Source organism: Schistocerca americana, chromosome 1, assembly GCF_021461395.2.
Source record: "Schistocerca americana isolate TAMUIC-IGC-003095 chromosome 1, iqSchAmer2.1, whole genome shotgun sequence".
In the NCBI taxonomy this organism is placed as follows: Eukaryota; Metazoa; Arthropoda; class Insecta; order Orthoptera; family Acrididae; genus Schistocerca; species Schistocerca americana.
The window spans coordinates 509,927,516-509,952,459 of NC_060119.1; the positions used below are offsets into that span (position 1 = coordinate 509,927,516).

General features: G+C 45.3%; 1 protein-coding gene across 1 annotated transcript in view; it reads left to right on the plus strand.

The window, feature by feature from the left end:
- The window catches only part of LOC124568955 (NGFI-A-binding protein homolog), a 350,306-nt gene that overhangs the window by 196,709 nt on the left and 128,653 nt on the right, over positions 1 to 24,944 (plus strand). The window contains exon 2 of the mRNA XM_047131058.1: positions 22,978 to 23,079. Coding sequence (XP_046987014.1) covers positions 22,978 to 23,079 — 102 coding nt within the window. The remainder of the gene's footprint in view (positions 1 to 22,977; positions 23,080 to 24,944) is intronic.

Consider the following 24,944-nt stretch of genomic DNA (forward strand, 5'->3'; position numbering starts at 1 on the left):
AATACATCATTCAAAGCTCTCATACTATCACAGTGGTTCCGAAAAAAAATATGAACGGTTCACAAAGTACAGACAAAATTCAATTTCATAAGTGTGAAGTTACCCAACTGTACAATTGCATAAACATGTGTCACTGATGTAGTAAAAAAATGTTTATCTCTCAGTTAAATGATCAGATAGCTGTGTAATTTGTGTGTTAGAGAAATATGGTACCGATGTGTAAAGTTGTATAAGCAAATACCATATTAGCTAGGGCTCCTTGTGCTTGCCAGACACATGGTACACAAAGTAGGCGTGTACCCCCTGAGGATTAATGCAATTATACCCTCAGGTGTTACAGATATAGCAAAACTCCTTTACCACTTTAAGTGTCTCATTTCCTAATCTAATTCCCTCGGCATATTCATAGGACCTTTTTTCCCCCATTTCCACTCAGGAATCCGTCCCTGAAGTCTGTAGGGTTTATTACTGTTCGCCTTCCTTCGTCTCCAAGAGCACAGCTGTATCTTCTGGATATCGCAGCGTGTCTGTCTTCTATGCATTAATGACGACCACCAGGATGAGGAGTACGGCGCCGCTAGCGCGGCAGAGAACGCCGCCAGTACGCGCGCGCTGGCTCGTAACGAGGCGCTGCCTGGGATGGTCCAGTGCCGAGCCGTGTCCGGCTGGCGCTGGGCGCTGGGCGACCCCTCACCCTGCGGGCCGTGGGCTGTCACGCGCTCACAGCTTTTTTACCTTTTGGCCGGCCTGGCCACGCCGCGTCTCTCTGGTTTTTTTACGCACGGACCGGCCACGGCGGCGCCTGAGCCCAGCCTGCGTGGGCGAGATCCGGCCAGACCTGGACACACCTGCGCAGCGAAAAGGCAGCCGGCCGCGGCACGCTACCTGTCGTAGTAGCGCGGCTCCGAGCGGGCGCCGCAGTCACGCTGTTTATTTATTTTGTCAACATTTGTCATGGTCATACGGAGCAACATGGAGTATACAGGTACACTTGCACATCACGGTTTATTAACGGATACCTTCGCCAGGCATGCGTCTTTTATACAAGACAAATTCCAAAGTTATTGACACTAACGACTAAAATCTACAAGAAATCTGCTTCCATACGAGATGTATTCAAACAGTAATGCAACACATTTTTGCCTCACCTAATTTCAGCTGAAGAAAGCGGAATTTATTATGGGATTTCGTGGAATAATCCCGCTTCACCTCCTGCAGTTTCATGAAGTTCCAATAGGTGGCAGCACTATGTGTAGCCTTTGAAATGGCGTTTGTAGCGGAGGTACGTTGCAACACAGACTCTGTGGTTCCAAGGAGAGAGCTGTCATTGAGTTTTCTTTGGTGGAAAAACCGGAGCTTCACAGAAATTCATAGGTACTTGCAGGATGTCTACAGAGAGCTGGCAGTGAACAAAAGCACGGTGAATCGTGGGGCGAGGCGTTGGTCTAATCGTAACAAGGTCGTGCAAACCCGTCCGATCTGTCGCGTGCCGGCCGGCTGCATGCAGCTGTGACTCCTGCAATGTTGGGAGGTGCAGACACTGTCATTCGAGGTAATCGACAGAGCACAAACTGGACGTCTCTGTTGGTGGTGCTGACACACGCGTCAGCCAGTTGAGGTACTCAAAGATTTGTGCCCGCTGGGTTTGTTGCCTCCTAACAGAACACCATAAAGAGCAACGAAGGACCATCTGTGCGCAACTGCTTGCACGTTACGAGGTTGATCACGACAGTCTTTTTTTCGAACATCATCACAGACGATGAAACATGAGTTCATCACTTCCAACCGGAAACAAAACGGCAGTCCATGGAGTGGCACCACAGTACCTCTCCTCTGAAGAAAAAGTTCAAAGTCTCAACGTCAGCTGATAAAGTCATGGCGACGGTCTTCTGTGACTCTGAAGGGGTTATTCTGTTTGACGTCTTCCCCCAGGGTGGAACGATCAACTCTGAAGTGTATTGTGCTGCCCTCAGAAAACTGAAGAAATGACTTCAGAGTGTTCGTCGCGACAAAAATGCTAACGAACTTCTTCTTCTCCATAATAACGCAAGAACTCGCACTAGTCTGTGCACCCGAAAGGAACTTACGAGGCTGTTCTTCCTCGTCCAGCCTACAACCCGGATTTCGCCCCTTTCGACTTCCACCTGTCTGGCCCAATGAAGGATGCACTCCACGAGAAGCAGTAGCCGGCCGCTGTGACAGAGCGGTTCTAGGCGCTTCAGTCCGGAACCGCGATGCTGCTACAGGCGCAGGTTCAAATCCTGCCTCGGGCACTGATGTGTCTGATGTCCAAAGGTTTAAGTAGTTCTAAGTTCTAGGGGACGGATGACTTCAGATTTTAAGTTCCATAGTGCTCAGAGCCATTTTGAACCTAGAAGTTGCAGCATAAATACATCACGTAACTGGCATAAGTGCAGATACATTTATATATGGTACCTTAATTATGTACTCACATCAGTGTGTTGGTTGTTTTTCCTCTGCGCCGAACAGACTTTCCAAAACACGTCACGTGTTTTACGATCTGAAGTTTTCTGCATGGCCATTATTTCACCAGCGACTGCAGCAGTAGGTGGACTACGCCTGTCAGTATATACTGACCGTTTTGCGACCATGTGGCTATACTTTAACACCTGACATTCTGCCTGGGGGAAAATAAGCATTAATGGCTTGCCCTTGCCAGATACACTTCGAGTACTAAGCAACCTAAAAACGTACTACTCCTAACACCACAATTATGAATATCCAAATGAAGTAAATACTAGTGTGTTGTTGTCCAGTACACCGTCTGCACTTATACCCATTACATCCTCTATAATACTGTATTCAACCGGCAATACGGAACTCATTTCACATGTATCATGCCAGTTTATTTCTTCTGCTTTGGACATTAAAAGCGTGTTGCAAATGATACTATAAAGTCAAAGCTTAACGTAAAATAGTGGAACTCTACAGGCATTATTTTCTATGCTATAACTACGTGACGACATTCTAGGCCGCTTAAGGAACACCTGTGCCTATAAAACTTCTTCAGCAGGTTCTGAACGGCCAAACGCAATGAACAGTACTCTGCCCACTAATTGCTCGCCTACCAGTGCTTTATGGGATTTTATATGAAGACCTCAGCTATAAACAGTGGTAAGAGATAAGTCTGTTATCTTGAGAAACTTCGCCATAAAGATCCAGTAAAATGTCATAAATTTGATAATTCAAGTACACTCCTGAAAATTGAAATAAGAACACCGTGAATTCATTGTCCCAGGAAGGGGAAACTTTATTGACACATTCCTGGGGTCAGATACATCACATGATCACACTGACAGAACCACAGGCACATAGACACAGGCAACAGAGCATGCACAATGTCGGCACTAGTACAGTGTATATCCACCTTTCGCAGCAATGCAGGCTGCTATTCTCCCATGGAGACGATCGTAGAGATGCTGGATGTAGTCCTGTGGAATGGCTTGCCATGCCATTTCCACCTGGCGCCTCAGTTGGACCAGCGTTCGTGCTGGACGTGCAGACCGCGTGAGACGACGCTTCATCCAGTCCCAAACATGCTCAATGGGGGACAGATCCGGAGATCTTGCTGGCCAGGGTAGTTGACGTACACCTTCTAGAGCATGTTGGGTGGCACGGGATACATGCGGACGTGCATTGTCCTGTTGGAACAGCAAGTTCCCTTGCCGGTCTAGGAATGGTAGAACGATGGGTTCGATGACGGTTTGGATGTACCGTGCACTATTCAGTGTCCCCTCGACGATCACCAGTGGTGTACGGCCAGTGTAGGAGATCGCTCCCCACACCATGATGCCGGGTGTTGGCCCTGTGTGCCTCGGTCGTATGCAGTCCTGATTGTGGCGCTCACCTGCACGGCGCCAAACACGCATACGACCATCATTGGCACCAAGGCAGAAGCGACTCTCATCGCTGAAGACGACACGTCTCCATTCGTCCCTCCATTCACGCCTGTCGCGACACCACTGGAGGCGGGCTGCACGATGTTGGGGCGTGAGCGGAAGACGGCCTAACGGTGTGCGGGACCGTAGCCCAGCTTCACGGAGACGGTTGAGAATGGTCCTCGCCGATACCCCAGGAGCAACAGTGTCCCTAATTTGCTGGGAAGTGGCGGTGCGGTCTCCTACGGCACTGCGTAGGATCCTACGGTCTTGGCGTGCATCCGTGCGTCGCTGCGGTCCGGTCCCAGGTCGACGGGCACGTGCACCTTCCGCCGACCACTGGCGACAACATCGATGTACTGTGGAGACCTCACGCCCCACGTGTTGAGCAATTCGGCGGTACGTCCACCCGGCCTCCCGCATGCACACTATACGCCCTCGCTCAAAGTCCGTCAACTGCATATACGGTTCACGTCCACGCTGTCTCGGCATGCTACCAGTGTTAAAGACTGGGATGGAGCTCCGTATGCCACGGCAAACTGGCTGACACTGACGGCGGCGGTGCACAAATGCTGCGCAGCTAGCGCCATTCGACGGCCAACACCGCGGTTCCTGGTGTGTCCGCTGTGCCGTGCGTGTGATCATTGCTTGTACAGCCCTCTCGCAGTGTCCGGAGCAAGTATGGTGGGTCTGACACACCGGTGTCAATGTGTTCTTTTTTCCATTTCCAGGAGTGTATATCCATTGTGATTAGCTTATTCAAATAAGTCATTGTTTTCAAATATTTCTAGAGGAACGACATATTTTTAAAAAGATAAATTCTATCCAGAATTTTATTCTTCAAAATAAATCAATGGAAACTTAGTGCACTTAACATGGGTAAGCATAGACTTGCCACTGTTTACTTCCTAGGCCAATTAAGGAAACATTGCTGTGAAACTTTACAAAAACAAAAAATTTAAAATATCCCAATTGTTTCATTTATGATACAAAGATTTGAATTTCGAATTCTTGTATCAGTGAAGAATAACAACCTCAAAAATTAACCTGTCATTCGGCACAACATAAAATTAATTTTACTGTCGCCTTTCTGTAGAACGTAAACAACGTCCGGATTGCCCGTAATATTTTATGTTATGACACTGTCACCTACATCCATATACTCTATGGTAAGGGACAAACTTGACATTATTTACTTGCTTAAATAATTATTCACTTTTATCTAATTACCAACAACTATGGAAGGACATTTGTGTTCAGTAACATATTCAGGATCATTATCTGAGTCCTATTTATCCACATCATCCTCAGATCTGTACAAATCGTCCCGGAAAAACACTTTCTTTGCACGAACACTGCACACATTTTACTAGCACCCAGGTTTTGGGATTTTACATTTGTTTATGTGCACACATTGCGACGAGGTTGCCATTAATGAGAATCTGAAATTAGAGATAAAACTTCCCGTTCTCAGTTATCGTGGAACTATCAACTAATACGAATAAAGCACATTATGTACCATTTTTTTACATGCAATGAGAAGGTTTTTCATCGACAATTCCTTACTACTGCTTACACCCGAACTCTAAGTATAACATTACGAAGGAAATAACTTTTCTGTGGCTCTTGCGGTTATGGTTGATCGTCATGCAATTACATAACAGCGGCAGATTCATATTTCTTAGTTAGTGCTTCTAGAACTGCAACCGTTACAGTTAACCCTAAATCTGTTTCGTTATGTTTTACCCTAAGCAGAGGAAGATTTGTCTGGGCTATGCGTTTTGCCTTATATCTTTACATAATACGTTCTGACCCTCTCATATGTATTGCCCAAAATAAATCTGTTGATGGAAAACACAAAAGTGTAGTGGGGCATGTCTTATATTCAGCAGTGTCAAACGGGTTTAGATTAGGCCGTCTCCTGTGAGCGCCTGGACTGTGCGCTCTGTCGTTCTAAGAAAAGCCGTCTGGGAAGCAACTACAGTCGTTCCGCAGTGCCAGCTGTTGGCGGGGTATTCCCTCTTGTTTTACTTAGCCGTTCCGGGTAAATGACGGAACAATCCATTCATAAAAGGCGATCACCGTTTGCTACTAGAGTCTTGGGAAGACAGCAGCTATCCAGGGGAGCGTGAAGCAGAAAAACTCAGCTGACAGACACTTCTTTGGCCGGCGCTACAATGTCGTGTATCTCGGTGCGGCGACTCGCCCAGCTTCCAGCGACCTGTGTTCCAGCAGCGTTTCTCCTTGTGTTCATTGCCTGTGTTTACAACAGCTTATTTAGAGACACGAGCAGGGATTACGGACAAAACGGCTCATTTAATGCTTCGTTAGTAGCTCTTTGTGTCGATGCGATCGTCGGTCTTTGAGCTGAGGACGAAATGACTCGATATTTGAACGTGTGCGGCGAAAATTACCGTAATGCGACTCAGTCACTTTATCGTTTTCATCTAATTGAAATATATTTCCCTATAGAAATATGAGTCTCGACTTTATCTTCGATGAAGATAGAAGCTGAAGCAATGAATTGAAGCATGTGCAATGGCCAGGATTCGAACACAGATGTACTGTTTAGGAGGCACATGTGCTAGCAACTACACCACGGTAACATTATCGCAATTACACCTGCACGGACTAAGCTAGTCCTTGTCCCCCATACCACAAACTTCAGTCCACACCTTCAGCCCATTTCTTAAATCGTCAGTATCGCCTAGGCTGCCTGACAGTGGAATAGCATCCGAGCTGTGTACGTAATGGGAAAATCTTGCCTGTACCTCAGGCGTAGAAGATTTGTTGATATGGTGGAATTACATTTCCCTGTGGACATATACGTCTCAACTTAAGGATAGAAACTGAAGCAATGAATTAAAATTGAGACTCATACGTATCTAGGAAAATGTAATTCTATCAGATCACTAGATCACCTACACGTGAGATACAGGCAGGACTTCCCCATTACATACGAAGCTGGGACGCTATTCCACAGTCGGACAGTCTGGGCAATACCGACGATTTAAAAAAGGGAAAATGGGCTAAAGTTGTGCTAGGGACGGCATTCGACTACAGAAGCCTGTGAGGTATGGCAGTTGCAATGACCCGGTGGTGTAATGGTTAGCACATCCGCCTACTAAACAGAGGCGGGTGTTCAGGTCCCAGCCGGGCTACGAATTTTAATTAAATGCTACAACTTCTATCGGTATTTGTCATCTCCATTAGCGTTTGTGCGCCTAAGCCATTTCAGCTGCAGTCAATTATAACAAAGATGGAAAGACACTGGACTTGCTTTGGGAAGAAAAGAAGGAAGGTTGGTTCAAATGGCTCTGAGCACTATGGGACTTAAAATCTGAGGTCATCAGTCCCCCAAAACTTAGAACTACTTAAACCTAACTAACCTAAGGACATCACACACACCCATGCCCGAGGCAGGATTCGAACCTGCGACCGTAGCGGTCGCGCGGTTCCAGACTGTAGCGCCTAGAACCGCCGGCCACGCCGGCCGGCAAAGAAGGAAGGAATATTAGTTTTTAACGTCCCGTCGACAAAGAGGACATTAGAGGCTGAGCACTGGCTCGGATTAAGGAAGGCTGATGAAAGAAATCGTCCGTGCCTTTTCAAAGGAACTAGCCCGCACTTGCCTTAACCAGTCTAGGGAAAATACAGAAAACCTAAATCAGGTTGAACGACCGGGGATCTGAACCCTCGTCTTCCCGAGTGAGAGTTCAGTATGCAAACCACTGCGCTACCTCTTCTGTTTGCTTTTGGAGGACTGCGGTTCAGATCCGCCCGTGGTCAACAACATACTTGATGGTTCAAATGGTTCAAATGGCTCTGAGCACTATGGGACTCAACTGCTGAGGTCATTAGTCCCCTAGAACTTAGAACTAGTTAAACCTAACTAACCTAAGGACATCACAAACATCCATGCCCGAGGCAGGATTCGAACCTACGACCGTAGCGGTCGTGCGGTTCCAGACTGCAGCGCCTTTAACCGCACGGCCACTTCGGCCGGCCAATATACTGGATGTTTATTTTAATTGAAGATATGAAGTATCTCGAAAATTACACATCAGATCAAAAAAGTTATAATTTCGATTTTGTTTGTGTCCGAGGGGGACATCCAATGTCACCACTCGCGACCTCCGCCCCCCCCCCCCTCCACCCCTGCATGGGTGGTTGGGACAACTTTGAAATCTTCAATGGGAATCCACGTTTTTTTATTGCAGATGACAGTTCTACGGCAAAGTACAGTATACTTACATTTTGTCTTAAGCATTTGGTTCGTTTCGCCACAGATAGCGCTGTAGTGGGAGGGATAGAAATGGGTACACAATCGTGATTTACGGTATGCTACTCACTGGCCCTTGAATATCCAATGGTACGTGGGACCCCACCTCCATGTTGCGAGGGTAGGACAGTCCAGTATTTCATAACTTCTAATTGAAAAACCCATTCGCAACGTTGTATTCCTCCGACGGAGCGAACAGGGGACTACTCGAGGCACCACTGCGGCCTTGTAGAGAACTACGTGTCGTAACAAGCACTACACTGCCACCGGCGCTCACGTTCTGAACCCGTGCGGATGGATGCAAAATTTTCATTCAGTTGTTCAAGGTTTCAAGTGACTAACGACTTTGCTCTTCCATTCGTAAAATATCGTTTCAGTTAATATTGATGTCTGGTAATTTAAAGTCTCATGAGCCGTTGAATTGTATTTGCGTAAGCAATATGTTATCTCGTACTCAAGTACTGGGCATCAGTTTGCTCGGTTAGCCGTGCGGTCTAACGCACGGCTTTCCGGATTGGGAAGGAGGCCCTGGTCCCCGGCACAAATCTGCCCGGCGGACTTGTGTCGAGGTCCGGTGAGTCGGTCAGTCTGTGGATGGTTTTTAGGCGGTTTTCCATCTGCCTCGACGAATGCGGGATGGTTCCCCTTTATTCCGCATCAGCTACACTATGTCGGCGATTACTGCGCAAACAAGTTCTCCACGTACGCGTACACCACCATTACTCTACCACGCAAACATAGGGGTTACACTCGTCTGTTGTGAGACGTTCCCTGCGGGGGTCCACCTGGGGCCGAACCGCACAATAACCCTGAAGAGTGGTTCGGTGTGGGGCGGCGAGAGGTGAAGTGGACTGCGGTAGTCGTCATGGGGTCGTGGACCACTGCGGCTGCGGCAGGCACGGAGCCTCCCCGTCGTTTCTAGGCCGTCGGTTAACATACAATACAATAGAATACTGTCCGTCCCCGGCAGCTGAGTGGTCAGTGCGACAGAATGTCAATCCTAAGGGCCTGGGTTCGATTCCCGGAGATTTTCTCCGCTCAGGGACTGGGTGTTGTGTTGTTCTAATCACCATCATTTCATCCCCATCGACGCGCAAGTCGCCGAAGTGGCGTCAAATCGAAAGACTTGCACACGGCGAACGGTCTACCTGAGGGGAGGCCCTCGTCACACGACATTTACATTTCAATATAATACTGGACACTATATTACTCCGTCTTCAGGCCACGAGTGGCCTACCGGGACCATCCGACCGTCGTGTCATCCTCAGTTGAGGATGCGGATAGGAGGGGCGTGGGGTCAGCACACTGCTCTCCCGGCCGTTATGATGGTATTCTTGACCGAAGCCACTACTATTCGGTCGAGTAGCTCCTCAATTGGCATCACGAGGCTGAGTGCACCCCGAAAAATGGCAACGGCACATGGCGGCTGGATGGTCACCCATCCGAGTTTCGGCCACGCCCAATAGCGCTTTAGCTCTGGTGATCTCACGGGAACCGGTGTATCCACTGCGGCAAGGCTGTTGCTGGACGTTATATTACGTCTGTGTTAAAGTTAATCCTCTATTCGTTCCATACCTCCACATGAGTTCACTCGAGAACTATGTTCGCGAAACGTACCACATTCATTTTAATTGTTTTTAAAGCTGTGAGGAAATATCTTGCTTACAAAATTGCATGATGAAACAGAGCTGCCTCATAAAATTATTTATTTATAGCTGATTTTGGTCATAGACCATCTTCACGGTGAATGGAACACCGTTTCCTCTCAGTTTTAGGCCAAAAACGCCACAGTGTCAGAAGTATCACTCCTAGGCCACGGCGGCTACCTAAACTGCATACACGTTCCCATAAAATGAACGGGCGGGATGTCATACGGTGTTGTACGTACGAAAAACAGAAAACACTCCATGAACACCGAAAAAAGATACAAGATCCAAAGAAGCAACATATTCAGAAACTTGAAATATTTCCGAATAAGCTTTACAGCGACAACGTCACTTGACATGTCTTCAAATATAAAGGATAACATGGCAAGTCAAAATGTAAGATACATTTAACATAGTTGTTCAGTACCAGAGCAATGCGTCGATGAAGATACCAATGTTAAATTCTTCTTACAATTTTACTTGATCATATCGTCCTTTATACTTTAAGTCATGTATGTCATGAGATGTTGCCTTTGTAAAATAATAATGACAATGACAATAATAATAATAATAATAATAATAATAATAATAATAATTATTATTATTATTATTATTGTAAGTAGCTGAAGTTTTAATTCCGTTGTTTGTTTGAATCTTGTATCCTGTTTCAGTGTTCACGGTTAGTTCATCTGTTTTGTTCGTAAGTTGTTCGTTGAAGGAACTCTAAGATCAAAACTGCTTGTAAATAAATAATTGCATCAGACAGCGTTGAATCATCATTCATTGTTCTAATTATATCGATGCTGTTAATGATTGCCTGAAAAATGTTGGAAATATCCAGCCTTGAACAGATCTTGCAGTTTCATTACGTACAATTTTAAACTCTCCCGCTAACTTTGTGCTGCTGTTGAACGTCGGGACCCGAGGAGGAGAAGGAGGAGATTAGTGTTTAACGTTCCGTCGACAGCGAGGTGATTAGAGACGGAGCACAGGCTCGGATTAAGGATGGAGAAGGAAAGAGGGCCTGCCCTTTCGAAGGAACGTTTGTCTTAAGCGATTTAGGGAAATCATAAGGAACCCAAATCAGGACAGCCGCACGCGGGATTGAACCGTCGTCCTGCGAATGCGAGTCCAATATACTAACCACTGCGCTACCCCGCGCGGTTCGAGACTCGAGCCAGCGCAGAAGAGATCTGGGGTATAATTTCTTCTACCACGCTAGTTCAGGGTTTTAGATTATTATTAGACGATGTACAGCACGACTGCAAAGAAATTGCACTTCAAGAATTGTATCTATTGCGTTACGCATCGAGAATGCCCTTGTCACTTCGAAACTTAAATAATTTCAGACAGATTATGTTTATTCACGAATGGGTCAGATTTAATGTAAAGCAGTAACATTTCAATGCATAAAAACCAGAGTCATAGTCTCTTATAAACTCCCAAATTAAACTGTCAATATTAGGTCAGGCTTTCACGGTTTCCCTAAACAGTTTAACACATGCCATGATGATTCTTTTGGGAAGGACACGGACGGTTTTCTTTCTCATTCTAGTCTTTTCTGTGCCGACGCTCCGCCTCCAGCGACCTCGACGTCGACGAAACGTTAAACGCTAATCTTCCTGCCTTCATTTCGAATCGCACTGAAACTTCTCTGGATGGGTGCGCATCCCCGTCAACAGGGCGATGTCTGACGCACGACTAACGCGTTGCAAATTGCGGCGTAATGTCCGAATCGGAAAGCGGAGACCTCCGAACGGCTTCATGTTTTATTCAGGGAACCAGGAAACCAGTCGCGAGCCCACGGAGACGCGCCACGGCCAGGCGTGCCGTCCCGCCGCCGCGTCTTAATCAGATGCCGGCTGCGTCTGCAGCTGCCGCCACTCGGACGCGAATATTCTTTATGATGCAGACGACGTGCCGTTGTTCTTCCTGCGTCCAGACGGGGACGTCTTACTTGAAAAAGGACAGATGCTCACAATCCTCGTCCCTGCGCACCTGACTTTTCCAGGGTATTTTCTCCCAGGAGATAGCCGGCCGGAGTGGCCTAGCGGTTAAAGGCGCTACAGTCTGGAACCGCACGACCGCTACGGTCGCAGGTTCGAATCCTGCCTCGGGCATGGATGTGTGTGATGTCCTTAGGTTAGTTAGGTTTAAGTAGTTCGAAGTTCTAGGCGACTGATGACCTCAGATGTTATGTCCCATAGTGCTCAGAGCTATTTTTCAATAGACGGGTGACAGCAGCGGAGACAGCCAGAAACATTTCCTCCGTGTATGGGGATGAAACCGTTGCACACAGCACCGCAAACTTACGGTTTTTATCGTTTTAGGGAGGGTCGTTTTGATATTAGTGACTCCACGTTCAAGAAGACCTTCAGGATTTGACGAAGATCGTGTAAACGCGTTAACCCACAATGATCCAAGTCATTGTACTCGAGTACTTGCAGATGTGATGAACTGTGATCATTCCACCACCGTGCGACATTTGCATGCAGTGGAGAAAGTTCAAAATCGAGTGCACAGGTATCGCAGGCTCTAAGCCAAAATCACAAAAATCAGCGGCTGGCCTTATGTTCGTTCAAATGGCTCTGAGCACTATGGGACTCAACTGCTGAGGTTATTAGTCCCCTAGAACTTAAAACTAGTTAAACCTAACTAACCTAAGGACATCACAAACATCCATGCCCGAGGCAGGATTCGAACCTGCGACCGCAGCGGTCTTGCGGTTCCAGACTGCAGCGCCTTTAACCGCACGGCCACTTCGGCCGGCGCCTTATGTTCGTCTCTGCTTGCTCGTCATCTATTGACTCGTGAATAATCCGAACCATTCCTATGCTGTATTTATTTAATTATTTATTTATTCATTTACATTTACACGTCAACTTCCGTAGCACCAAATTGAGGAGCAAATCTCCAAGGTCATGGAACATGCCACTATATGAAATTACAACATAAAAGTAGTAACAGACAAAAATAAAATGTTTATAAACCCGAAAAAAGTCAATCCATAAGTTTAAGTAAACGCAATCAACAATACAACAAGAATCAGCTTAATTTTTCAAGGAATCCTCAACAGAATAGAAGGAGTGACCCATGAGGAAACTCTTCAGTTTAGATTTGAAAGCGCGTGCATTACTGCTAAGATTTTTGAATTCGAGCGGTAGCTTATTGAAAATTGATGCAGTAGTATACTGCCCGCCTTTCTGTACAAGAGTTAAGGAAATCCGATCCATATTCAGGTTTGATTTCTGCCGAATATTAACTGAGTGAAAGCTGCTTATTCTTGGGAATAAGCTAATATTGTTAAAAGAAATGACAGTAAGGAATATATACATTAAGACGCCAATGTCAGAATACCCAAACTCGTGAACAAGGGTCGAAAAGAGGTTCGTGAACTTACACCAATTATCGCCCGAACCGCTCGTTTCTGAACCAAAAATATCCCTTTAGAATGGGAAGAATTACCCCAAAATATAATACCATACGACATAAGCGAATGAAAATAAGTAAAGTAGACTAATTTATGTGTCGAACGATCACTCACTTCACATACCATTCGAATAGTAAAAATGGCAGCATTAAGTCTTTCAACAAGATCCTGAACTTGGGCTTTCCACGATAGTTTACTCTCTATCTGAACACCTAGAAATCTGAACTATTAAGTGTCACTAATCATATGCCCATTCTGTGAAACTGAAACGTCAGGTTTTGTTGAATTGTGTGTTAGAAACTGTAAAAACTGAGTCTTACTGTGTTTTAGCGTTAGTTTATTTTCTACAAGCCATGAACTTAGGTCGTGAACTGCAGTATTTGTAACCGGGCCAATGTTGCACACAACATCCGTTACTACCAAGCTAGTGCCGCCAGCAAATAGAAATATTTGAGATTTACCCGTAATACTAGAGGGCATATCATTTATTTCAATAAGGAACAGCAGTGGTCCCAACACTGATCCCTGGGGTACCCCTCACTTGACTGTACTCCACTCAGACCTCACATCACAGCCATTCTCAACATTGTGAATAATGACGCGTTGCCTTCTGTTGCTGAAGTAAGAGGTGAACCAATTGTGAGCTACTCCCCGTATTCTGTAATGCTCCAACTTCTGGACCAATATTTTATGATCAACACAAACAAACGCTTTAGTTAAATCAAAAAATACGCCTAGCGTTCGAAACATTTTGTTTAACCCCTCCAGCATCTCGACAGAGAAAAGAGATATAAAATGATCAATTATCCATAAATACACAGTCTTTGCAATAACTTTAGCAAACACTGATGGCATAGAAATAGTTCTAAAATTGTCTACATTATCCTTTTCTCCCTTTTTTATAAAGCTGCTTTACTACTGAGTACTTTAATCGTTCAGTAAACTGACCATTCCTAAAGGAAAAATTACAAATATGGCTAAATACAGGGCTAACATGCGCAGCTCAGTACTTTAATATTCTATATCATGACGAGAAATGGTGTCTTTATGCTAACAGAAGGAAAAGAAAGGAATGGTTGTGCCCAAATAAAGCAGCAACTCCACGTGCAAACATCTGCACTGCCACAAAAGATAATGTCATGCATCTGGCGGAACAGCGACGGCGTAATGTACCGCAAATTTTTTTCCTGAGGTCTAACCATCACTGCTGGTTTTTTTTGTTTTTTTTTTTGGTCAACAACTGAGACGTCTTGCAAACGCAGTCCAAGAATAACGACAAGGAAGACTGCGTGTAATGATGGTACTCCAATTTTAACTCATTCCCGCATTTTCCTAGATTGACGAAAAAACACTGTACAGGAGTTGGTTTGGGAAGTACCCACCTTAATCGATTTTCGTCTTTTCCATTCTCTATCGAACAACCTTCATCCACTTCCTTTGGAGATGAAAATGCGCTCTGAACGTGGCTCAACGAGTTCGTCGCCTCAAAACCATGTGATGTCTACAGTCGCACAACCGAAAAGTTATGCCAGCGTTGGTGATTGTTGTAAATAGTCGAGGAGAATATATTATTATGAAAAAATCTCTGTTATATGCATCTCTTGTATTTATTAAACTCATGGAAGAACGCTTCGAACTTCTTATTCTAAACTGAACGGCTCAATTTGTTGCATAGGTAATACAGCCGACTCTTGCTAATTGGAACCTCAGTAAATCGAACTTTTTACCATGTCTTTATAAAACACCTCTACAAATCGAACAAATCTTCTGCGTTTTGATTGTATTGAAAGTCTTAGCCCATAAGGTTCACATGTTGCTGCTCATCCCACCAGAGAAGAAAACTGTGGGACAGTGGACAATGTCTTATTCTTTATCTGGTGAGGGTTACTTCCTTTCATCGGCATGGTTAGCATAAGTTTTCCATTGACGAATCACCCTTCTGTAAGATATTGAGGTCATAGCCTAGAGGGGGACTACTAACCCATTCGCAACGCCTCCTCTGACTCCTCCTTGTCTGATTTGTCGGCTTGCGTCAGTTCCATGTATTCTGACTGGTCCCAGTTTATTCTTATACTGGTTGTACAGGTGCACACGCTGGTCTATCCTGCACAAACATCTTCATCTCTAAACAACTACGGCAATCACGTCTGTTTGCAGTTGCTTACTATGGCCAAGCCTTGGTCTTCGTCTACAGTTTTATCCCCCCCCCCCCCCTCCCTCCGTCTTGTCCTCATTTCCCTCGAATACCAACTTCACGATTCCTTGATGCGTAAGGACGTGACCTATCGACCGAGCCCTTCTTTTAGTCAAGTGGTACAGCACGTTTATTTTCTAAGCAGTTCGACTCAGTAACTTCTCCACAGTTATCCAATCTACCTATCTAATTTTCAGCATTCTTCTGTATCGCCACAATTCAATACCTTCCGTTCTTTTCTTGTCTCAATTTATTGATCACGTTTCACTTCCATAATGTGCTAAACTGCAGGCAGACACCTTGAGATAATAGTTTCTAACATTTAAATTTGTATTTGATGGTCACGAATTTCTATTTTTCAGAAATGGTTGACTTGTCAGTCTGCATTTTAACACGTACTTCGGTAATCGTCATTTTTTTCCTGTCCACGCGACATATAAAAGTCACATTGAGGCAGCTGAGTGTCATGCATTTCAGAAAATACTTGACACCTGTTGCGAATCACTTTAAAAAAATGCCTTCTCTAAATCTACAAATGCTGCATACACAGGTTGGCCTTTCTTCAACCTATCTTCTAATATGTTACAGTGTCAGTGTTGCTTCGCGTGTTCCTACATTTCTCCGGTATCTGAACTGGCCTTACCCGAGATCAGTTTCTGTCGGTCTTTCCAATCTTATGCCCAGCTACTGAGCAGAATATCATTTCTTTGCTTTTATTTTAAGGTGTCTTGGACAGCGTCACTCGTAGGTATGGACACTGACACAAGTCGCGCATCTTGGGGACGAAGCCAAGCGGCCGGAATGTGTGTGTACTGGAGATTGCGGGGCAACGACTCTATGCTGGCCAGAGTGGCGTGGGGGTAAGTAGGCGGCGGGGTGTGGGTGTGTGTGTGGGGGGGGGGGGGGGGGGAAGGGGGAAGGAGCGGGCTGCGGTCGACCAGCTCCCAATTTCGCCGCGGTATTAGGCGGCTAATGGTTCCGGCACGACCCGCTCCGTCGCTGGGAAGCCCTCCCAGGACCCTGGCCGGCCCTGTTAGCCAGGCCCACCCATATGCAACCAACCTACCAGCTCGATCTTCTTAAACGGTTATTCCTCTTCTCCCGACCTCCGATGAAGGCTTAGCGCCGCGTCCTGTTCCTTCCGTCGTTCGATGTCAGTTTCTGTTTTTATTTTCTGGGCGCCCTTTCAAATGGTGATCCGAAATGCACGATAACAAGCTACATTAATATGTTAAAAACTCCAGTGCCGTTTCGGACTTTGGTCGTCGGGTTTAGAAACGAGTAGAGCTGTCTCAGACTCCACACCGCTTTTCTCCTCAATTCTTCACCGTACTTACATCATGTTGGACACCTACCGAGACACTCAGGTACTTCTCCGTGCTTCCCGAATGCATATCCCCACCCAGGAATGTCTGTCTGCCTCAAGTCCATGGACTGGGGCATCTCGCTACCATTATACGAGTTACGGACCACTGTATTTTACACTAGGTGATAAACTTCTACCTATGATGACCATCATCAAGACCTTACCACAAACAATTTTGCAATCGCATCGAGTCAACATATGCAAAAATGGTGTAGCCACTCGCTACGCTAGGTACTTGGCTCTTCGTTACATTGAATGGCACCCTTCATTTCGCCGCCGATAACACCAGGTCGTCGCAGGCATGACCTGAACGCTCATGCTGGTCATGAAAAGTGCCGTGTCGTCGGCGTACAGCGCAATCAGTACGCATAAACACGATAGCAAACTCACTGTGCGCAGAGTGTTTGCGATTACGTACTGCAAAAAAGTACCGTCAAGTGATCACTGCTAGTACAAAAGGAACTAAAGAGGAATGGGAGGGCATACTTTTGTTCTTTGGTTGTTGCGCATACATCAGAAACAGAGGAGAAATCTATCATTCGTCCGTTTATTGCCATCGTCCTGTTGCACAGGACACACGGTCAGTTGTAAAAATAGACTTTCGAATAATAGCCTACTAACACCAGATGTACCTTCATTTCTTAGTTAAACTGACTGATGAAACATTACTTTTACCACTGAATCACCGAGAGTGTACCTTCCAAGAACAGATAAACAAGTCACTTCCTCACACATACGTATATCTCTCGGAATGACCGCGTCGGGGAAATCACAGCGAGGCTGGCCGGCAACGGTACTTACCGCGCACTATTCGGTATTGAAGCAGGAAACGCGGAAAGTGAGCGTGGCGCCACAAGTACTGCTGTTCTAAATACTATAGCATAAATATTGTTATTGCAAGGGTTATTGATATCCTGCGTGGGCAATTAGTGTTTCGCAGTGGGCGTGTTAATTTTGCGTTAACTGATGGTTATGTTCAGCCCAGTCGAGGGCTTATTGTAGCTAGTGTCCGTGTCGATTTGGGCACTGATCGCTAATGTAGCAGGGACGACAGGAAATTATCTGGCACACTATGCCACACACAGTAAGATGGTTTGTGGAATACACACTACCTGATAAGAAGCGTTGCGACGCTCCTGTGTAATGCGGAATTGACCACTAGATGTCACGAGAAGTGCACGCGACAGTATAAAAGGAGACTGGTAGTATTAGTGTTGTCAGCAGAGAAATAGAAACGGCAGACTGGGTCGTTCAGGAGAGCTCAATGGCTCTGAACGTGGATTAGTCGTCGGATGTCAAGTGAGCAAAAAATCAATGAGGGACATTTCAGCCTCTCTAGACCTGCCCAAGTCGAGTGTTGGAGATTTTATTGTGAAGTGAAAACTCGAAGGAACAACCTCACCTGAACCAACGCCAGGCACACCTCACGTACTGATGGACAGGGACAGTCGAGCACTGCGGAGTGTTGTTGTAAGAAGTCACATGATATCAAAGGAAGTAGTCACTCGTCAGTTTCAAAGTGTTACCAGTAGTACAGCTAGCACAGTTACTGTGCGTAGGGAATTAAAAAGAGTTGGGCACAGTTGTTCGGTGGCTCGTTATAAGCCATAAATTTGTGTGATCAGTTCCAAGCGACGCTTGAGGTGGTGTTACAAGCGTCGCCACTAGGCAGTGGATTACTGGAAACGAGTAATTTGGACTATGAATCACGCTATAGCTTGTAGTAATCCGCTGGAAGGCTTTGGATTTGGCGAACGTTTGGAGAACGTTACCTGTCATGTGTAGTGCCAACAGCGAAGTACGAAGGACGTAGTGTTTTGGTATGGGGATGTTCTCCCTTATTGCGGTTAAGAAAATGTTAAATGCGGAAGGATATGAGAACATTTCACAGCACTGTTTACTGCGTGGTGTAGAAGATGATGATGTTTGGTTTGTGGCGCGCTCAACTGCGCGGTCATCAGCGCCCATACAAAGTCCCAATTTTGACACAGTCCAATTAGCCACTGTTACGAAAGATGACAGTGATGAAATGATGAGGACAACACAAACACCCAGTCCCCGGACAGAGAAAATCCCCAAGCTAGCCGGGAATCGAACCTGGGACCCCGCGATCCAGAGCCACTAGACCACGAGCTGCAGACGCGTAGTGTTGGGGAACACTTCGAGACTATGATTGTATCAGCGTGACAGTGCGCCGTGTGATAAAGCAGTATCTCGGACGCAATGGTTTGGGAACAATAACGTTCTTGAAATGAACTGGGTGGCCCAGAGTCCCGAACGCAATGGAATACCTTTGTGATGAGTTAGAACGTCGCCTTTGCTCCAGTCTCTGACATCACTACTTCTCTGGTTTCGATCTTGATGACCAATTGGCCGTCATTCCTGCACAGACATTCAGACACTTCATTGAAGGTGTTCGCAGCAAAGTTCAAGCTGTCATAAAGGCGAAGGTTGTACACACGCCATATTAATGACCACTAATATACGTCAAGATACTTCTGAACAGATAGCGTAGACTACACGAACCGACAACATCCACCGACGTTTACCCGCCGTCTCATTAGTTTGCATCAGCAAGGAGGTCGCGGTAACGGCTCAATATACGTTGAAACACCAGAACGCGTGGATTCAGTTGATGTACTGGTGTTAACATGAGCTGTTGGTTCTACCTCGTGATTGTAACAGGTTACCACGTATTTACAGGGCTAAATTTTTCAAATTCTCTCTCCCCCCTCCCCGTCCTCCCTCCCACCTCGACAATAGCGATTCTGAGAGTTACTAGGCAGGATATGTGCTACCAACCTTGATGTGATCAGTGTTAGTGTAAGAGTTTTGGTGACAAGCTTGCCCCAAACAATGGCTGAATAACAACAACTTAAAAAAATGGCTCTGAGCACTATGGGACTCAACTGCTGAGGTCATTAGTCCCCTAGAACTTAGAACTAGTTAAACCCAACTAACCTAAGGACATCACACACATCCATGCCCGAGGCAGGATTCGAACCTGCGACCGTAGGGGTCTCGCGGTTCCAGACTGCAGCGCCAGAACCGCACGACAACAACTTAAACGTGTTTTAAAAACGTCGTTAGCAACTTCGCCTATGAAGGTAGACTGAATTTCGTTTGCATTCAATGCATAGTAATAAGGCCCTAGTAATTACCTTGGCTACGCAACACTTTTGATACTGAATAACTGGCACCCACAACAGGAAAACGCGAAACTGTGGAAAATGTGATAGCAAACATCAGCGAATGCACGTTGGAGGAAAGGGGCACCCTGGAGCGAAGCTAACACTTACGAACAGGAAATCCAACTCGTTTTCACGAGAAGCATGAACACCTCTTCACGTACCCACTATTCCGGTAGATACTGTTACGCAGCTATTCTCTGAATTCACACATATACGCGAGACGTCATTTCAAATAAGTGCTCTGCTGGTTTATGAATGGCATTATGCAAGATGTGAGGTGAAACGTTTAATTATGAGAAAGTTTATTTGGTCTAAAAAGGACGGTGTAGTAGCCATATGCACCCTAGTAATTTTCGACGTCCTTATGATCCGTGGCACACTGTGCCATCGTTTTTAGTCTGCAGTGTGGAGCGCAGCTGTAATGCTCGTGTGTAACCCGAGTGCATTGTCGTGACGTCAGCAGGGCTTAGCGCGTCATAGCACTGATGCAGCCACTGAGCGGAGAGGCAGCGAGCATCAGGAGCGTCGGCAAAGCTGCCGCGCAGAGCAGTGCGTGATCCATGTGTCGCTGGCTGCAGATCGGCTCTCGACATTCGTCACTCACGACAGGTTTCTGTCTTTATGCTGGTGAGATGTGAACACTACTAAGAGCAGTGGGCGTCATTTCGTTTTATTTTTGCTCGTGATACCTGACTCTGTTATTTGAATTTGTCAAATGATAGTTGAATTACTTTGTTGACATATAACACTATTCTTCCATGGCCTACATCGTATTGTGGAAGTGTATCATCAAAGTACGAGAATTGATTTTACTTTACTCTCTTCCGGTCTATAAAATTTTCCTTCGATTTCGTAGCTCCGTGATAGAAACTTAAAAAAAAGAAAAGTCCAGGAGCAAGTAGGTCTCACGCACTGAGGTTTCTGTATAAACTTAATTATATATAGAGAGAGTCCATCCATTCTAGGGATAGAGGATGTCGACGATTTTTGTCTGTTATCGACATTAATACTGGTGTCATCAAAGTGCAAGAATTAATTCAACTATCTCTCATACAGTGTACTATACCGCCTATAAAACTTTCTTTACATTTCGTAGGTCCGTTACGGAAACTTAAAAAAAAAGGCCAGGTGCAACCAGGACTCGCGCACTGAGGTTTATGTACAAACTTAATTGTGCATATAGGCTGTCTATGCATTCTAGGAATAGAGGATGTCGACGATTTTTGCCTGTTGTCGACATTAATACTGGTAAAATATCGGTCCCATGGATTCCAAGACCTTTGAGATGTAAAAAGATTATCACTTACTACATTTTAGCTGTTCGTGCAGTAAAATTTCAGTATCCGGCACGACGCTTTAACACCTTATTTCCTTACTACTGACTATTCGGAACAAATTTTGGAGACTGTATCCACAAATACCACCGAATACACCCGAAAAATTGTAACACTGTACGACACATAGTTGAGGAGATATGAAGTCATAAACGTTGTGATGCTTGAAAATTAACTTCTTCTTAAAACGGAAAGCAAATTACACAGATTATACTCACCCACTGTTTCATAATGAGAGAAGTTAGCGACTTCAAACAAATTTTAAACATAAAAGTTCTCTCGTCTACAAGCTTAACGTCAATATATTAAAGATGTTCGGCCGGCCGGTGTGGCCATGCGGATCTAGGCGCCTCAGTCTGGAACCGCGTGACCGCTACGGTCGCAGGTTCGAATCCTGTCTCGGGCATGGATGTGTGTGATGTCCTTAGGTTAGTTAGGTTTAAGTAGTTCTAAGTTCTAGGGGACTGATGACCACAGATGTTAAGTCCCATAGTGCTCAGAGCCATTTGAACCATTAAAGATGTTCAGATGTGTGCGAAATCTTATGGGACTTAACTGCTAAGGTCATCAATCCCTAAGCTTACACACTACTTAACCCAAATTATCCTAAGGACAAACACACACACCCATGCCCGAGGGAGCACTCGAACCTCCGCCGGGATCAGCCGCACAGTCCATGACTGCAGCGCCTAAGCCGGCCGGTGTGGCCGTGCGGTTCTAAGCGCTTCAGTTTGACACCGCGTGACCGCTACGGTGGCGGGTTCGAATCCTGCCTCGGGCATGGATGTATGTAATGTCCTTAGGTTAGTTAGGTTTAAGTAGTTCTAAGTTCTAGGGGACTGATGACCACAGATGTTAAGTCCCATAGTGCTCAGAGCCATTTGAACCATTTTTTTGCAGCGCCTAAGACCGCTCGGCTGATCTCGCGCGGCCAATATATTTAACACATTAACTCATTTGTAAAGTAATCAGACAATTGAAGCTGTTTCATACATTGGAGTTGGATTCTTTAAGGAATCAGTGGTTTACTGGCGATCATCAGATATTTGGCTTCAGATATATGGGCAGAAGAATTAACCTAATGATCCGAAAATATAAACGTTCGTCTGTAATACAAGAGTCATTTGTGAAAGAAGAAAGACAAAGATTTACGTTCCCCTGACAATGGGTCATCAAAGAAGAATCACCACCTAACCGCGGCTTTTTGGAGAAGTTATTCCTCCATTCGACTAATGTACAAAACTGCGGGAAACGTAAATTAGGATAGTCGAACGGTGCGATTCGAATCCTCTTCATCCAGACAGCGAGGCCAGCGTGTTGATCACGGCCCCTAGCTGTGTGTAATTCCTAGATACTTGACACCTCACGGTTCTTACAAACTACGAGGGAGTGATTGTTGAGCGCAGAGATGACGCTCAACGATTGCAACTATGTCGCTCGATCAGCCAGTTGTAGCAAGTTTCAATTTCTTCACAGTACTGTGCTCTTTTTGTTCGTAGTCGAGTGTGAAACACGTGTACCTGTTTTGTTGCTGAGATATGTGACAGTTTGAGGCAGGCGGCACCTGCGCGCTTGCATGCGGGCTGGGGCAGTGCGTGGCGTGGCGTGACGCGTGTTGTGTGCCGTGTGTTGCAGTGGTGCTGACGTCGGCGCCTGGCAACGAGGCCGAGCTGCAGCTGTACCGCGTGATGCAGCGCGCCAGCCTGCTCGCCTACTACGACACGCTGCTCGAGATGGGTGAGTACCCCAGTCACAAGTCTCCTCACCATGTACCACGACCGGAGCCATTTAACGGATGTTGGGATGTTTTAGGACCATATAACGGGTAATGTCTAGAGACCGGATTATATGCATTTGCATGTTGCATATGCATTTGAATATTTGGCTCCTTTTCACCGGTTATTTCATATTTTAACTGAAAACTAGTGATGATGCATATTTTTGCTCTATGTTTACAATATTTTAAAAATTTAGACGTGCGGTGTCTAGCTCGGTCTAGTTTTGATGTCTCACTGATTGACCGCGACCTAGAACTGCATACAATCGCTAATCGAGAGGCCACTGCCAAGCGAAGTCATTACAGAAGAGGAACAGGAACGGGCAGACAGAGTCAAAGCTCTTGCGGCCTCGCCCCCAATAATTCCCTCCGCTGTTATATCGTACGCCTCGCCAACAATTAAATTCAACTTCGCAAGCTTTTAGTCGCATGTCCACTGTTTCAGTTTAGCTGTCTGTTTACTTGTACACAATTGAACGTCTTTACGACGTGTAGTGTGTAACGTGTTGTGCACCATACCGTCCGGAAAAAAGAAACGTCATTTCGTGGATTGCTGACCATCCTGGAATATTTACATATGACGGAATTGTTTTATATAGTCGAGTCTGCGAGAAAAACGTTTCATGCAAAAAAAGTTTCAAATAGACCAGCATGTCAAGACAAATCTTCATAACGCAAGAATGCAGAAGAAAGGACCACGACAACAACTTCTGACAACAGCAAGTTGCAGTAGCAGGGATTTGTCCAAAGGTAACCAAAAAAGTCGATTTAACATGAATCTGTGTGATGACATTCATTGCAAGCAATATTACTCTTCTCAAAATTACAAACCCTATCCTCAAAGACTTCCTGCGCAAATATTGCTTAAATCAAAATGTACCACATGAATCAACATTACATAAAAATTACATACCGACAATTTCCGTAAATCTTCTGATATAAATACGCAGTGAAATCAACGACAGGACTATCTGGATTTCAGTTGACGAGACTACAGGCACTTGTGGCCGTTACAGTGCAAATTTAATTGTTGGTACTTAAAAAAAAAAAAGAGCTTTCTTCTTCCTATTTAGTGGCCTGCAAAGAACTTGAAAAAGTAAATCAGTCTATGATCGCCAGATTTGTGAATGAGGGTATTAGAAAAATATTCCCAGAATCTACTGCAGATGAAAGGGTGTTTGTGTTTATTTCAGATGCTGCTCCCTATATGACCAAAGCAGGAAAAGCCCTCCGAGTATTTCATCCCAATTTGATTCATGTCACGTTCTTTGCTCATGGAGTACATCGCCTTGCCGAAGAAGTACGCTCCACGTATGTGAATGTAAATACACTGATTTCATCCACAAAGAAAGTGTTTCTAAAGGCTCCTGCTCGCATCAAGACCTACAAAGAAAAACTACCAAATGTGCTCTTTACCTCCCGAACCAGTGGTAACTCGTTGGGGTATGTCGATCAAAGCTGTGTTGTTTTACAATGAACGTTTCGAGACCATTAGAGGGGTAGTAAACGACTTCTATAGTGCAGAGGCTTTAGCAGCTTGCCAATGCAAGGAAGCTTTTAATGATTCCGGTATTTAAAAAGACATTGCTGTGATTAGCACTGATTTTTCCCATATACCTGCGAGTATTAAAAAAACTTGAAACTCAAAGTTTGGTGTTGAATCAATATATACAGATAATGAATAAATTATTCTAGTGAGCTCCTTATTTCCGGAGGTATTCCCAAGAAAACTTAAAGAAAAGTGTGAAAACATTTTAAACAATAACACAGGCTTTGAACCCTTGTGCCAAATTGGTAGTTTTGTTAATGGGACGGGTGGTCTTTT